Raw genomic sequence first — 17,191 nt, 5'->3', positions numbered from 1 at the left:
AGTGCGGCCTTATCTGTGATTATCAGTGCAGCCTATCAGTGCCTATCAGTGCAGCCCACCAGTGTCAACTGCCAGTGCCACCTACAAGTGCACAATAGTGCTGCCTATCAGTGCCCACCAATCCCACCTATCAGTGCCCATCAGTGCCACCTATCAGTGCCAATCAGTGCTGCCTATCAGTGTTACCTTCCAGTGCCCATCAGTGCCACCTATCAGTGCCCATCAGTGCCACCTATCAGTGCCCATCAGTGCCACCTATTAGTGCCACCTATCAGCACTACCTATTAATGCCACCTATTAGTGCCCTTCAGTGCCGCCCATCAGTGCCACCAATCAATGCCCACAAGTGCCACCTCATCAGTGCCCATCAATGCCGCCTTATTTGTGATTTTCAGTGCAGTCTATCGGTGCCTATCATTGCAGCCAACCAGTGCCAACTGCTAGTGCCACCTACCAGTACACAACAGTGCCGCCTATCAGTGCCAATCAGTGCTGCCAATCAGTGCCTCATCATCAGTGCTGCCTATCAGTGTTACCTACCAGTGCTTATCAGTGCCCATCAATGCTCATCAGTGCCACCTATCAGTGCCCTTCAGTGCTGCCCATCAATGCCCACAAGTGCCGCCTTATCAGTGCCTATTAGTGCCCATCAATGAAGGAGAAAAATTACCTGTTTGCAAAATTTTATAACAAACTGTGATTTTTTTTTTCAAAATTTCCCTTCTTTTTTGTTTGTTTAGCATAAAATAACCCCCCCCCCCAGGGATGATTAAATACCACCAAAAGAAAGTTCTATTTGTGTGAAAAAAATATAAAAAAGTCATTTGGGTACAGCGTTACATGACCGCGCAATTGTCATTCAAATTCCATTACATGGCCATTTCACCTGACTTTAGGTAGTACAAAGATCGTTCGTTCCAGAATGCCCCACCCGGGGGGGGGGGGGGGGGCTGGCGCTGGTCATGCGGGTAAAGGGAAATAGTCAATCATTGGGTTCCAGTGTTTCAAGCTAGAAAATGATCATCGGACATAAAAAAAAACAGAACAGTCTGGTTGAACCCAATTGGAATTTTTTGCCAGGATCGAATGATTTCTTTCTGATGAAAATGATCGCTCGCTGATTGAAATGCCCATTTGGTGCAATCAGTTTCTGAAATATCCGTTTTTCTTTTTTTGAAAAAAAAAAAAATAATCTTACATTAAAAAAAAAAAAAAAATGTTATTTGTACGGCCGGCGTTGTGTTCTTAGGTCCCCAGCACATTCACACAAACACGCGGGTCAAAGAAGATTCAAGGGAAAGATAACGGAAAAAAAGCGTATCAAATACTTTCCGGAATTTTCTGGAGCCAATCCATGGCAGCGGACTACCACATGTATGCCGGGATTGGCACCCGATAAGGAAAATGACGGTAAGTATTTGACAGTATGCTGAACCCACCCAGTTGGTTCCTCCTGATGCTCCTTCCCTGTACATCGCTAGGAACCAACTGGGCAGGTTCAGTACGCTGCCATGGATTAGCGCCAGGAAAGGGAAATTACGGGAAGCATTTGATACAATTTTCCTTTAATATACATACAGTGAGTAAATTAATGATTGTCTCCCCTGCAGATTGTGTAAATTTTGCCCACTTACAAAGAAATGAAGGCTCTATAATTTTTATCATAGGTGTATTTTATATGATAGAGACAGAATATCAACCAAAAATCCAGAAAAAACACAATACAAATGTTATAAATGGAGTTGCATCTCAGAAAGTAAAATAACTATTTGATCTCCTACCAACCAACAATAATTCTGGCTAAACATGTGTAATTCGTTTTGTTACAAATTAATTTCTTACCGAATTTCGACAAATTCGTTAATGCGGAAATATCCAAATTTACGAAAACCTTTTTAAGGAATTTTTCCGAATATTTGTAAATTCATAAATTCAAATATTAGAAAATTTGTAAATTCTAATATTTGAATATTCGGAATTTCAAGAGTTCGGAAATTCACAATTCGAAAATCTGAAATTTCTGAAATTCGAAAATTCGAAAAATTTGAAAATTCGAAAGTAAGAACGAAAATTCAAAAGAACGAAAATCCGAAAATAAGAAAGAAAATCCGAAATTTCGAAAGGACGAAAATTCAAAATAATATCTGACTAACTAATAATAACTTTTAAAATGATAGGTTTTGGGATTTCCTTTCAAATTTCGGAAATTCGAAAAAATTCAAAATTCGGTGATCGGAAATTTCGGAAATTCAAAAATCCCAAAATAAGAACGGAAATAAAAAAGAACAAAAAAACAAAAATTTGGAAATTCGGACATTCAAAATTCGAAAATCCGAAATATCCAAATATTGTTCTCATGTCTTTTTTTACATTTGTATCAAAATTTGACGGTATTTTTTAACAGGTTTTGTATTACTATTGGCGGCATACACAAAGTCCCACCATTATGGTTTTTGAGTAGACATGTGCACTGTCGAAAAATTTGTTCGTTTACGTTTCATTCGTTTTTTTTGTTTTTTTTTTCGTAAATTCGAAAATTCGGAATTCGAAAATCCAAAAATTTGGAAATCCGAAAATTCGGAAATTTGAAAATTTGGATATTCAAAAATTAGCAAAATCCAAAATGTAAAAATCCAAAAATTTGAAAAAATAACCAATAATAACTAACTATTAAATTATAGGTATTGGAACTTCCTTTCAAATTTGGCTGTTAGTGAACATAACAAATATGAATGTCTCCGAAGTTACAAATTATCCAAAATAACGAACGCCGTATCTAAATAAACGGAACGTAACAAATTAATATTAATGAATAATAATAATAATAATAAAAACTTTTTATTATTATTATTATTAATTCATTCCATTCCATTTGTTTAGATGCAGCATTTGTTATTTCGGATAATTCGTAAATTTGACTAACAGCCAAATTTGAAAGGAAATTCCAATACCTATAATTTAACAGTCAGTTATTATTTCAAATTTTCTTTCCTTTTTTCGGATTTTCGATCATAACGAATGACCTGAAAAACAAAAAAAAACAAAACAAAAACGAATGAAACGAAAATGAACAAAATTTTCAGCAGTGCACATGTCTAATTCTGCCTCTCACAGACGGGCTACAGTAGGTGCTCATGTGGTACACAGATTAGTCCTGTCAATGTAAGAAGGTTCTCTTAACGACAACTCGTTATGTGTATAAAAGACACCTGTCCACAGAATCTCTTTCTTCCATTCAATCCTCACCATCATGGGGAAGACCAAAGATCTCTCAGAGGACGTCAGGGAGAAGATTGTAGACCTGCACAAGGCTGGAATGGGCTACAAGACCATCAACAAGAAGCTCGGTGAGAAGGAGACAACTGTTGGAGCGATTATTCGCAAATGGAAGTAATACAAAATAACCATCGATCGTCCTCGGTCTGGAGCTCCATGCAAGATTTCTCCTCATGGGGTGAGGATGGTCATGAGAAAAGTGAGAAAAGTGAGAACTACACGGGAGGAGCTTGTGAAGGATCTCAAGGCAGTTGGGACCACAGTCACCAAACAAACTATTGATAACACAATACACCACCATGGATTGAAATCCTGCAGCACCCACAAGGTCCCCTCCTCAGGAAGACACATGTACAGGAAGGTCTGAAGTTTGCCAATGAACATCTAAATGATTCAGAGAAGGATTGGGAGAAAGTTCTGTGGTCAAATGCGACCAAAATTAGGCTGTTTGGCATTAACTCGTTTGGTGGAAGAAAAATGCTGACTATGACCCCAAGAACACCAATCCTACAGTCTAGCATGGAGGTGGAAACATGATGCTTTGGGCTGTTTGGTACAGGCCGACTTTGCCCCATTGAGGGACCAATGGACGGGGCCATGTATTGTAAGATCTTGGATGAGAACCTTCTTCCCTCAGCCAGAACACTGAAGATGGGTTGTGGATGGGTCTTCCAGCATGACAATGACCCAAAACATACCGACAAGGCAAAAATGCAGTGGCTCAAGAAGAAGCACATTAAGGTCATGGAGTGGCCTAGCCAGTCTCCAGACCTTAATCCTATAGAAAATTTATGGAGGGAGCTGAAACTTCAAGTTGCGAAGCGTCAGCCAAGAAACCTTAAGGATTTAGAGAAGATCTGTAAAGAAGAGCGGACCAAAATCCCTCCTGAGATGTGTGCAAACCTGATCACCAACTACAAGAAACGTCTGACCTCTGTGATCACCAACAAGGGTTTCTCTACCAACTGCTAAGTCATGTTTTGCTTGAGGATCAAATACTTATTTTACTCACTGAACTGCAACTCCATTTATAACATTTGTATTGTGTGTTTTTTCTGGATTTTTGGTTGACATTCTGTCTCTATCATACAAAATACACCTATGATAAAAATTATAGACCCTTCATTTCTATGTAAGTGGGCAAAACTTACACAATCTGCAGAGGATCAAATAATATATATATATATATATATATATATATATATATATATATATATATACAGGGGCGGACTGATAACTCATGGGGCCCTCGGGCAATAGGAGATTATGGGGCCCCCAGGCAATCAGAGATTATGGGGCCACACAGTATACACACACACAGTATACAATCACACAGTATACACATACATATACACACAGTATACACAGACAGATGTAAAAAAAACACAGATTTATACATACTGTCCCTGGTTTTACTGAGGCTGGCAACCCTGATGGGGCCCCCTAGTTGCCCAGGGCCCTTGGGCAGTGCCCGAGTGGCTCAGTGGTCAGTCCGCCCCTGTATATATATATATATATACACAGTATATATTTATTTGTTATCTTAAGCCATTTCACGGGTTCACAGCAATGATGTAAACATGTCTCTGGTACATAGGGGGTAGAAGGGGGGTGTACAGGGGGGTGTACGGGGGAGGAGGGGGGGTTACAGGGGGGTGTACGGGGGAGGAGGGGGGTGGTGTACGTGGGAGGAGGGGGGTGTACAGGGGGTTGTACGGGGGAGGAGGGGGGATGTACAGGGGGGGTACGGGGGAGGAGGGGGGTGTACGGGGGGGGGGGTGTACGGGGGAGGAGGGGGGTGTAAGGGGGGTGTACGTGGGAGGAGGGGGGTGTACAGGGGGTTGTACGGGGGAGGAGGGGGATGTACAGGGGGGGTATGGGGGAGGAGGGGGGTGTACGGGGGGGGGGTGTACGGGGGAGGAGGGGGGTGTACGGGGGGGTGAGAGCTGCTTTGGGTAAAATCCTTTTCCCTATCTAGCCTGTGACTCAGCCCATTGGTCAGGCTGGGAGGACCACAAGCCTGCATCCTGTTCCACCAATCACTGCTGATTATTTTACCTTGGGTATGATTTCATACACTCCATAGTTGGTGTACTGAGATCCAATCCAGACTTTCACATTGCCCTTCACATAGTCTGTGAGGGTGTCCCGGACTTGGTCATACTCCAGGATCTGGACGCACATGGACCCGGGGCAGTTGACGGTCAGATAGTTGCGGACGGCGCCTGTGACACGGCTGGTGTTGACAAACAATCTGCAGAGAGAGAGAGAGAGAGAGCGGAGAGATCGTTTAGGTTCAAATTCTTGTGCTTACTGCATTTAACCCAAAAGAAAAATCCATATCGCAGATTACCTACCCACAGATGTGGAGGCTGCATTCATTTTCCCTATTTTTAGATTTAAAACCCCTGTCAGATTTTTGTTGACCATCTGTGTCCCACTGGGGAGATTTTTCTTGACTTCCTGTCCCATAGCCACAACAGGAAGTGAAAGGAAATCCGAACAAAGTGAGGGAATCTTAGGGTGCCACTAAAGCTAGTGTCTCCTTTGAAAGATTTCCCTGCTATTCCTATTTCAGTCAGATTTTTTTTTTTTTGCCAATTGTATCCCATTGATGAGATTTTCCTTGAATTCCTGTCCCATATCAAAACAGGAAGTGAAAGGAAATCCCTCCAAACTGAGGGAATCCTGGGGTGTCACCAGAACTAGGGTCCCAATTGAAAGATTTCCCCTCTATTCCTATTCCAGTGAGATTTTTTTTGACCATCTGTGTCCCATTGTGGATATTTTCCTTGACTTCCTGTCCCGTAGCCAAAAAAGGAAGTGAGAGGAAATCCCAACAAAGTGAGGGGTTCCTAGGGTGCCACTAGAACTAGTGTCCCCCTTTGAAACATTCCCCCTCTTTTCCTATTTCAGTCAAATTTTTTTTTGCCAATTGTATCTCATTGATGAGATTTTCCTCGACTTCCTGTCCCATATCCAAAACAGGAAGTTAGAGGAAATCCCAATTAAAGCAAGGTAATCCCAAGGTACCACCAGGACGAGTGCCCCACTGAAAGATTTCCCTTCTATTCATATTCCAGTGAGATTTTTTGCCATCTGTATCCCACTGGGGAGATTTTCCTTGACTTTCTGTCCCGTAGCCAAAAAAGGAAGTGAGAGGAAATCCCTCCAAAGTAAGGGAGTCCCAGGGTGTCACCACAACTAGTGTTCCCATTGAAAGATTTCCCCTCTGATCCTATTCCAGTAACATTCTTTTTTGCCAATTGTATCCAACTGAGGAGATTTTCCTTGACTTCCTGTTCCGTAGCCAAAGCAGGAAGTGAGAGGAAATCCCTCCAAAGTAAGGGAATCCCGGGTGTCACCAAAATAGTTTCCCCATTGAAAGACTTCCCCTGTATTACTTTTCCAGTGAGATTTTTTGCCATCTGTATCCCACTGGGGAGATTTTCCTTGACTTCCTGTCCCGTAGCCAAAAAAGGAAGTGAGAGGAAATCCCTCCAAAGTAAGGGAATTCCAGGGTCCCACTAGAACTAGTGTCCCCGTTGAAAGATTTCCCCTCTAATCCTATTACAGTGAGATTTGTTTTTGCCAATTGTATCCAATTGAGGAGATTTTCCTTGACATCCTGTAGCCAAAAGAGGAAATGAGGGGAAATCCCTCCATAGTGAGGGAGTCCCAGGGTGTCACCTTAACTAGTGTCCGCATTGAAAGATTTCCCCTGTATTCCTATTCCAGTGAGATTCTTTTTTTTTTTCCAAATGTATCCCATTGAGGAGATTTTCCTTGACTTCCTGTCCCATAGCCAAACAGGAAGTGAGAGGAAATCCCTCCAATGTGAGGGAATCCCGGGGTGTCACGAGAACCAGTGTCCCCATTGAAAGATCTCCCCTCATTTACCTTTCTATGTAGGATTTTCTTTTACTTTCACTTAGGATGATAACGGTAAACAGGACAAATAGAGAGGGTCCCTAATGGGGACACAGCAATAAAAACCTGACAGGTGTTCTAATCCCTCTCCACTCCATCCAAAATTAAAAAAAAAGTTTTACCCCTAGTTTTAAACTTTGAAATCTTTATTGAAAAAAAAAAAAAAAAAAAGACAGACAACACATTTCAGGGAATGAACTCCCATTCTTCAGGGCTTGAACAATGATATGTAATGCAATCAGAATGAAATAACATAACATCTAAAGTTTAAAAAAAAAAAAAAACTGGGAGCAAGCAGGCTCTTTAACTCCTTCGCGACCACGCTATAGCCAAATTATGGCTACAACATCACCACACTTTGCTGGGAGGCCGTCATATGATGTCCTCCTGTGCTTGCGCTGCCTGCGTGCCCCCTGCGGCACACATCGGCTCAGCCCTCCCTCCTCAGAGCTCAGGTTTGCTCAGCTGTCAGTTAATTGCCAGAACTCATCATTCCACAGTGCAGTGGCGTCGCTAAGGGGTGGCTTTTGGGGCTATAGCCCTGAATCTGGGGCCCATAGCCCTACGTCTCTGCAGGGGTCCCCAAGGGGAGGGGAGGTTCTCTGGGGACCCTGATGTAAGTGGGAGGCTCTCTGGGGACCCTGATGTAAGTGGGGGCTCTCTGGGGACCCTGATGTAAGTGGAGGATCTCTGGGGACCCTGATGTAAGTGGGGGGCTCTCTGGGGACCCTGATGTAAGTGGAGGTTCTCTGGGGACCCTGATGTAAGTGGGAGGCTCTCTGGGGACCCTGATGTAAGTGGGGGCTCTCTGGGGACCCTGATGTAAGTGGAGGATCTCTGGGGACCCTGATGTAAGTGGGGGCTCTCTGGGGACCCTGATGTAAGTGGAGGATCTCTGGGGATCCTGATGTAAGTGGGAGGCTCTCTGGGGACCCTGATGTAAGTTGGGGCTCTCTGGGGACCCTGATGTAAGTGGAGGATCTCTGGGGACCCTGATGTAAGTGGGGGGCTCTCTGGGGACCCTGATGTAAGTGGAGGTTCTCTGGGGACCCTGATGTAAGTGGGAGGCTCTCTGGGGACCCTGATGTAAGTGGGGGCTCTCTGGGCACCCTGATGTAAGTGGAGGATCTCTGGGGACCCTGATGTAAGTGGGGGGCTCTCTGGCGATATACACACACACATATATTACTGTATATACATGTGTATGCCCGCCCAAGCGTATGACTTTCTTTACTACGCTGCTATGGGCTCTAGCCCCAAATCTTTTGTAGACCTAGCAACGCCCCTGTCACAGTGACTCGCCTGGTGATCATATCCTGCTCGATACCAAGTCCTGCTGGCTATTTAAGCTGTATGGATTAGATCTCCTGTGCCTTTGCCTTGGTCAACATATCTAGAGACTCTCTGCTGTGTTCCTGTTTGAAGACTTGCCTGGCTGACGTCCCTTCTGGTTCCTGATCCTGTCTGCTGCTCTGACTACGCTGATCTCTGGCTCCCTGATTTCCTGGCTTTTTCTGACTACCCGATTTGGTTACCGAACCCTGGCTATGTTTTGACTACATTTAATATTTGTACCATTTTTACCACTATAATAAAATGTTGTGATTTTTTACTGCATTTTCTGTCTCCGTCTGATTCTAGGTTCCTGACAGTAGGCTAAGGCCATGAATTCAGAAGATGCAGGCAATACACTTGCTGGTAATATTTTTTCCAGGTTGAATGAGCAGGATCACAGCATGGATCAGTTTGCCATGGCGTTACAAACGCTCCTGAGTTGCACGGCTCACCTGGAATCTCCCACTGTGGCTGTTCCGGTACAACCTGTGTTGCAGGCCATCTCTGCTGCTGCTCCAGTCTCTGTGCAGGCACCCTCCTTGAGTGTTACCTCTATAAGAGATATGTTTGGTTCCGCTCTGCTTCCCCAGCGATTTGGAGGCAATCCAGTCCAATGCAGAGGGCTTCTCAACAAGATTGAGATATACTTTGAGATGTTGCCCCAGGTGTTTCCCACGAACAGAAGCAAAGTAGGCTTTGTGATATCTTTGCTTTCCGAGAGAGCCTTGGCCTAGGCAAACCATCTATGGGAGATGCAAAAACCTGTTATCCTGAATTAACCAGACTTTGTGGCTTCCTTTAAAAGGGTATTTGACATTCCCGCACGCTCCGATTCTGCTGTCAAGAGCCTCATGTCCATTAAAATATAAGAACTGTTACCGACTACTCTATTGAGTTCCGTACTCTGGCAGCAGAGGTTGCTTGAAACAATGAGGTCCTCGTGGCTGCTCTTTCTCATGGTCTCTCGGATAACATCGAAGATGAGATAGCAGCCCAAGATATACCCACTGAGCTGGAGAAATTGATCGCGTTTTCCATTCTCATTGTCTCCAGACTCTGAGAGAGACCTTCCTGTAAGGAGCGCTTGCGGATGCCTCATGTACTTTTTGCTTCGAGCTTAGCAGTCCTACCCTTGCCTCCCTCACCTCCCATGCCTCCTGGTACTGAGTCTGCCAGTGAGGTAGAACTCATGCAGTTGGGCTTCACACATCTCTCTGCGGATGAGAGGACCTTTAGGGGGAGGGAGATAATGTGCCTTTATTGTGGCCAGGCAGGTCACTTTTTGAAGTCTTGTCCTACCCGTCCAGAGGAGTGCTCTTGGTTCTCATCCTCAGACATGCCACTGTCCTCCTCCGTGCTTTCCATAAATGCTTTCGCCTCAAACCTGGTGGCCCTCTGAGGGGGAAGGGTCATTGAGGAGGGGGTAATGTCAGGGCTGGACTCAGCCCTCCCTTCTCAGAGCTCAGGTTTGCTCAGCTGTTGGTTAATTGCCAGAACTTATTATTCCACAGTGACTCACCTGGTGATCATATCCTGCTCGTTAACAAACCCTGCTGGCTATTTAAGCTGTATGGATTAGATCTCCTGTGCCTTCGCCTTGGTCAATATATCTAGAGACTCTCTGCTGTGTTCCTGTTTGAAGACTTGCCTGGCTGGCGTCCCTTCTGGTTCCTTATTTCCTGGCTTGTTCCGACTACCTGATTTGGCTACTGAACCCTGGCTATGTTTTGACTATGTTTACTATTTGTACCATATTTACCACTATGTTAAATGGTGTGAAATTTACTGCATTTTCTGTCTCCATCTGATTCATGGTTCCTGACACTATATTGCTCGTTGCTTAGGACTACTGTGTTTGTGTCAAATGCTAAAGCAGCCAACCAGCCAGGAAACAGGTGATATGGCAGGAAAGCTGGATACTCTGATAGTGAAGGGGTGTTATGCTTGGCCCCTTCACTGGTGACCGGTTCCCCACATACTGAGAGGGGTGTCGCGGCACAGAGGATCTATGACTTAGCCTGGAGTCACTGGGAGAGAGATATGGTGAAGGGGCACAAGCATGGCGTTATGAAGAAGTGTGTTTCCTGCATCCAATAGTAACATACAGACATTGTCACTGAGAGTGAGGTGACGGGACTGCTGGGTTGGTGGAGACCTGCTAATGAACCCATTAATGATGTGCCTCAGAACTGGTGATACACTATCCAAATGACCCGGTCTCCAAAACCCGACACCCAGAGTCATTTTTAGGCTCCCCCTTCTGTGTATTCTCTGGTGGGATGCTCTGGTGGGATGCTGTGTCTATATCCCTCACCCCTAACTAGACAGTAACTAGAACCTTCAGGGACCTGGTGCAAGAAACCATGAAGGGCCTCCCTGACCACTGGGACTCTTCAACCTGGTCCCCGGACCCTTCCCTCTGAGCCCAGGGCTCTTACCACTGATCCCAGGACCCTTTACTCCCGCCGCAAAGCCCTTTATAAGCCATGATTCACACTGCTGCAACTTATCACGTGACATGCAACACACATTCATTTCAATGGATGCATCTTAATCAATGCGATTCAAGTCGCAGAGACAAAAAAAAAAAAAAAAAGGTTCCTGCCGCCCTGGTCCACACTGCTGCAACTTATCATGTGACTTGCGACATATACAGTGCCTTGAAAAAGTATTCATACATTTCCACATTTTGTCATGTTACAACCAAAAACGTAAATGTATTTTATTGGGATTTTTTGTGATAGACCAACACAAAGTGACTCATAATTGTGAAGTGGAAGGAAAATGATAAATGATACAAATAAATATGTGAAAAGTGTGGGGGGGGGGTATTTGTTTTCAGCCCCCTTTACTCTGATGCCCCTAACTAAAATCTAGTGGTACCAATTGCCTTCAGAAGTCACCTAATTAGAAAATAGAGTCCACCTGTGTGTCATTTAATCTCAGTAGAAATACAGCTGTTCTGTGAAGCCCTCAGGGGTTTGTTAGAGAACCGTAGTGAACAAACAGCATCATGAAGGCCAAGGAACACACCAGACAGGTCAGGGATAAAGTTGCGGAGAAGTATAAAGCAGGGTTAAGTTATAAAAAAATATCCCAAGCTTTAACCACTTACCAACCGGCCCATAGCCGAATGACGGCTGCAGGTCGGTTGGATAACTCTGGGTGGACGTACTATGACGTCCTCCCAGAATTCCCCTCTCGCGCGCCCCCTGGGGCGCGCACCCGAACACATCCGTGACCGCCGGGTCCAGAGGACCCGGCGCATCACGGATCCCGGTAAATGGCCGCTGATCGAGAACCCGGCGCGATCACATGTAAACAGACCGGCGTCATCTGATGACGCCGGTTCCTCTCCTCCCCTCCTGTGTACCGATCGGTACACAGTGAGCGGGGAGGGGGATGGATGGATGTCTGCAGCATTGTGGGCTGTATGTGTAGTGCCCACAGCGCTGCACAGAGACATCCATCCATCCATCCATCCATGCTCAGCCATCCCTACTACTATGCAATGCTGTGCAATACTCTGCAATGCCCCCACAATACTCTGCAATACCCCCACAATACTCTGCAATGCTGTGCAATACTCTGCAATGCCCCCACAATACTCTGCAATGCTGTGCAATACTCTGCAATGCCCCCACAATACTCTGCAATGCCCCCACAATACTCTGCAATGCTGTGCAATACTCTGCAATGCCCCCACAATACTCTGCAATGCCCCCACAATACTCTGCAATGCCCCCACAATACTCTGCAATGCTGTGCAATACTCTGCAATGCCCCCACAATACTCTGCAATGCTGTGCAATACTCTGCAATGCCCCCACAATACTCTGCAATGCCCCCACAATACTCTGCAATGCCCCCACAATACTCTGCAATGCTGTGCAATACTCTGCAATGCCCCCACAATACTCTGCAATGCCCCCGCCATACTCTGCCATGCCCCCGCCATACTCTGCCATGCCCCCGCCATACTCTGCAATGCCCCCGCCATACTCTGCCATACCCCGCCATACTCTGCCATGCCCCCGCCATACTCTGCCATGCCCCCGCCATACTCTGCCATGCCCCCGCCATACTCTGCCATACCCCGCCATACTCTGACATACCCCGCCATACTCCGACATACCCCGCCATACTCCGCCATACCCCGCCATACCCCGCAATACCCCGCCATACCCCGCAATACCCCGCCATACTCTGACATACCCCGCCATACTCCGACATACCCCGCCATACTCCGCCATACCCCGCCATACTCCGCCATACCCCGCCATACCCCGCAATACCCCGCCATACTCCGCAATACCCCGCCCCCGCCATACTCCGCAATACCCCGCCATACTCCGCAATACCCCGCCATACTCCGCAATACCCCGCCATACCCTGCCATACCCAGCCATGCTCAGCTGTACTCGCCCTCTGTATGTGGCCAGGCTGTGGAAGTCTCACACATGTGGTATCGCCGTACTCAGGAGGAGCAGGAGAATCTATTTCGGGGTGTCATTTTTGGTATGTACATGTTATGTGGTAGAAATATTGTATAAATGGACAACTTTGTGTTAAAAAAAAAAAGCGTTTTAACCACTTCCCGCCCGCCGGCCATCATACAACATCCTTGACTTTGTGTGGAGATATCTGAATGATGGTTGCAGCTACAGGCATCATTCAGATATCAGCTTTTTCAGCCAGCGATTCCCTACACCATGAGAACGATCATAGCGGCTGTTCCACTGCTTGATCGTTCTTACGGGAGGCGAGAGGGGATGTCCCCCCTCCCGCGCTTCTACCGACTCACCGCTACGATCGAAGCCAGGATCGTTTTTTTTTTTTTTTATTTCAGGCTTCCCAGCCTAGAGGTGAGATGTGGGGTCTTATTGACCCCATATCTCACTGTAAAGAGGACCTGTCATGCCATATTCCTATTACAAGGATGTTTATATTCCTTGTAATAGGAATAAAAGTGGTCAAAAATTTTTTTTTGGAAAAAAGCATCAAACTAAAACAAATAAAGTAAAATGAACAATAAAAAAAAAAAAAAAAAATTTTAAAGCGCCCCTGTCCCTGTGTGCTTGCATGCAGAAGCGAACGCATACGTAAGTCCCGCCCACATATGAAAACGGTGTTCAAACCACACATGTGAGGTATCGCTGCGATCGGTAGAGTGAGCGCAATAATTTTGGCCCTAGACCTCCTCTGTAACTCAAAACATGTAACCAGTAAAAAATTTTAAAGCGTCGCCTATGGGGATTTTTGAGTAGCAAAGTTTGGCGCCATTCCACAAGCGCGTGCAATTTTGAAAGGTGACATGTTGGGTATCTATTTACTCGGCGTAACTTCATCTTTCACATTATGCAAAAACATTAGGCTAACTTTACTGTTTTGGTTTTTGTAAAGCACAAAACAGTTTTTTTTCCCAAAAAAACGCGTTAAAAAAATTGCTGCGCAAATACCGTGCGAGATAAAAAGTTGCAACGACCGCCATTGTATTCTCTAGGGTCTTTGCTAAAAAAACATATATAATGTTTTGGGGTTCTATGTAATTTTCTAGCTAATAAATGATGATTTTTACATGTAGGAGAGAAATGTCAGAATTGGCCTGGGTGCTCCAGAACGCCTGAAGGTGCTCCCTGCATGTTGGGCCTCTGTATGTGGCCACGCTGTGTAAAAGTCTCACACATGTGGTATCACCGTACTCGGGAGTAATAGCAGAATGTGTTTTGTGGTGTAATTTGTGGTATGCATATGCGGTCTGTGAGAAATAACCTGCTAATATGACAATTTTGTGGGAAAAAAAAAAAGTAAAAAAAAAACCTTGATTTTGCAAAGAATTGTGGGAAAAAATGACAACTTCAAAAAACTCACCATGCATCTTTCTAAATACCTTGGAATGTCTTCTTTCCAAAAAGGGGTCATTTGGGGGGTATTTGTACTTTTCTGGCATGTTAGGGTCTCAAGAAATTAGATAGGCCGTCAGTACTTCAGGTGTGATCAATTTTCAGATATTCGCACCATAGCTTTTGGACTCTATAACTTTCACAAAGACCAAATAATATCCACCGATTTGGGTTAATTTTACCAAAGATATGTAGCGGTATAAATTTTGGCCAAAATATATGAAGAAAAATTACTAATTTGCAAAATATTATAACAGAAATGAAGAAAAATGTATTTTTTTACAGATTTTTCGGTCTTTTTTCTTTTACGGCGCAAAAAATAAAGAACCCAGCAGTGATTAAATACCACCAAAAGAAAGCTCCATTTGTGTGAAAAAAAGGACAAAAATTTCATAAAGATACAGTGTTGCATGACTGAGTAATTGTCATTCACGATGTGAGAGCACCAAAAGCTGAAAATTGGTCTGGTTAGGAAGGGGGTTTAAGTGCCCAGTTGTCAAGTGGTTAAACATCTCACGGAGCTCTGTTCAATCCATCATCGGAAAATGGAAAGAGTATGGCACAACTGCAAACCTACCAAGACATGGCCGTCCACCTAAACTGACCGGCCAGGCAAGGAGAGCATTCATCAGAGAAGAGCCAAGAGGTCCATGGTAACTCTGGAGGAGCTGCAGAGATCCACAGCTCAGGTGGGAGAATCTGTCCACAGGACAACTATTAGTCGTGTTCTCCACAAATCTGCCCTTTATGGAAGAGACAAGAAGAAAGACATTGGTGAAAGAAAGTCATAAGAAGTCCTGTTTGTAGTTTGTGAGAAGCCATGTGGAGGACACAGCAAACATGTGGAAGAAGGTGATCTGGTCACATGAGACCAAAATTCAACTTATTGGCCTGAAATCAAAACGCTATGTGTGGGGGGAAAACTAACACTGCACATCACCCTGAACACACCATCCCCACCGTGAAACATGGTGGTGGCAGCATCATGTGGTGGGGATGCTTTTCTTCAGCAGGGACAGGGAAGCTGGTCAGAGTTGATGGGAAGATGGATGGAGCCAAATACAGGGCAATCTTAGAAGAAAACCTGTTAGAGTCTGCAAAAGACTTGAGACTGGGGCGGAGGTTCACCTTCCAGCAGGACAACGACCCGAAACATCCAGCCAGAGCTACAATGGAATGGTTTAGATCAAAGCATATTCATGTGTTAGAATGGCCCAGTCACAGTCCAGACCTAAATCACATTGAGAATCTGTGGCAAGACTTGAAAATTGCTGTTCACAGACGCTCTCCATCCAATCTGACAGAGCTTGAGATATTTTGTAAAGAAGAATGGGCAGAAATGCCCTCTCTAGATGTGCAAAGCTGGTATAGACATCCCCAAAAAGACTGGTTCTACAAAGTATTGACTCCGGGGGGGCGCCATACAAATGCCCCCCCCCTCACACTTTTCACATATTTATTTGTATCATTTATCATTTTCCACCCACTTCACAATTATGTGCCACTTTGTGTTGGTCTATCACATAAAATCCCAATAAAATACATTTACGTTTTTGGGTGTAACATGAGAAAAGGTGGAAAATTTCAAGGGGTATGAATACTTTTTCAAGGCCCTGTAACATTGCATTACAGGTCAAAACACATTCATTTCAATGGGTGCATCTTAATCAATTGGACTCAAGTCTCAGTGACAAAAAAAAAGGTTTTCTGCACTACTTTTCTGCGACTTTGGTGTGATTTGAGTGTCATAGACTGCATTGATAAATCGCAAAAGTCGCAAAGGAAGTTGCAAGGAAATCACAAGCAGGTCGGAAGCATGTCGCGGGGGTTACAGCAGTGTAGCGGGACCCTTTCACGTGTTCTACAGTGGCCCCCCTTCCTGCCATTTTGGAGCCCCTCCCACAGCAGCAGTGGAACGCCAGGGCCCGGTCGCAAGTCCGGGTAGTTCTGCCCCTATCAATAAAACCCTCATGGGGGTTGTGGGGGGCTTCTAAACTGTTTTAATTCTGTTATTTAGAGTGTTGTTGCGTTCCTGAAATTGCCCCGGGGTCGTGTAATTTGGAGGCAAACAGTATTTAGCGGAATTTGTCTTCAGCTTTTCACAATACAAGTCCGGTACCTGATGGAGTCCTTAGTCAGCATTGCATAGGAGTAGAAGAAAGGGTTGTATGGAATGTCCTGTCCTCGGAGATTGAAGAGCCCTAAAGAAGGCAAAGAACGTGGTCAATGAAGAAGTGGTACCCGATATACACTACATTTCCAGTTCTTGTGTATATATCATGGGGATGATGCCTCCTTTGGTATGGTAATATGAGGATCACCAAACATACCCTATATTGTCAAAAGTATTGGGATGCTGCCCTTGGCTTCCTCCACCTATCTTGTGGCTTCTTCACCATCACCCCACTAGTCATCAGGTCACCAGTGTAGGTCTATCTACCTAGACTCCTGCCTTTACAAGCACATGAACTTTAATGACATCCCAGTCTTAGTCCGTAGGGTTCAATATTGAGTTGGCTCCGCATTTTGCAGCTATAACAGCTTCACCTCTTCTGGGAAGGCCGTCCACAAGGTTTAGGAAGGTATCTATGGGAATGTTTGACCATTCTTCCAGAAGGACATTTGTGAGGTCATGCACTGACATATAATCACACACATAAATTGGACTTGATGGACTTGTTTTTTCTTTTTTCGACCTCACCTACTATGTAACTATGTTGGACGAGAAGGCCTGGCTCACAGTCTGC

The 17,191-nt window shown here is 44.9% G+C and overlaps 1 protein-coding gene across 1 annotated transcript in view; it reads right to left on the bottom strand.

Annotated features, from left to right (window-relative positions):
• Positions 1–17,191, bottom strand: part of LOC141107401 (xaa-Pro aminopeptidase 2-like) — an 86,947-nt gene that overhangs the window by 34,360 nt on the left and 35,396 nt on the right. The window contains exons 9-10 of the mRNA XM_073598108.1: positions 16,564–16,645; positions 5,335–5,530 (exon numbers count right to left, since the gene is read on the bottom strand). Coding sequence (XP_073454209.1) covers positions 5,335–5,530; positions 16,564–16,645 — 278 coding nt within the window. The remainder of the gene's footprint in view (positions 1–5,334; positions 5,531–16,563; positions 16,646–17,191) is intronic.

Source organism: Aquarana catesbeiana, linkage group LG09 (genome assembly GCF_042186555.1).
Source record: "Aquarana catesbeiana isolate 2022-GZ linkage group LG09, ASM4218655v1, whole genome shotgun sequence".
Classification (NCBI taxonomy): Eukaryota; Metazoa; Chordata; class Amphibia; order Anura; family Ranidae; genus Aquarana; species Aquarana catesbeiana.
Note: the sequence above shows the minus strand (reverse complement) of the source record. Positions and strands in the feature narration are given on the sequence as shown.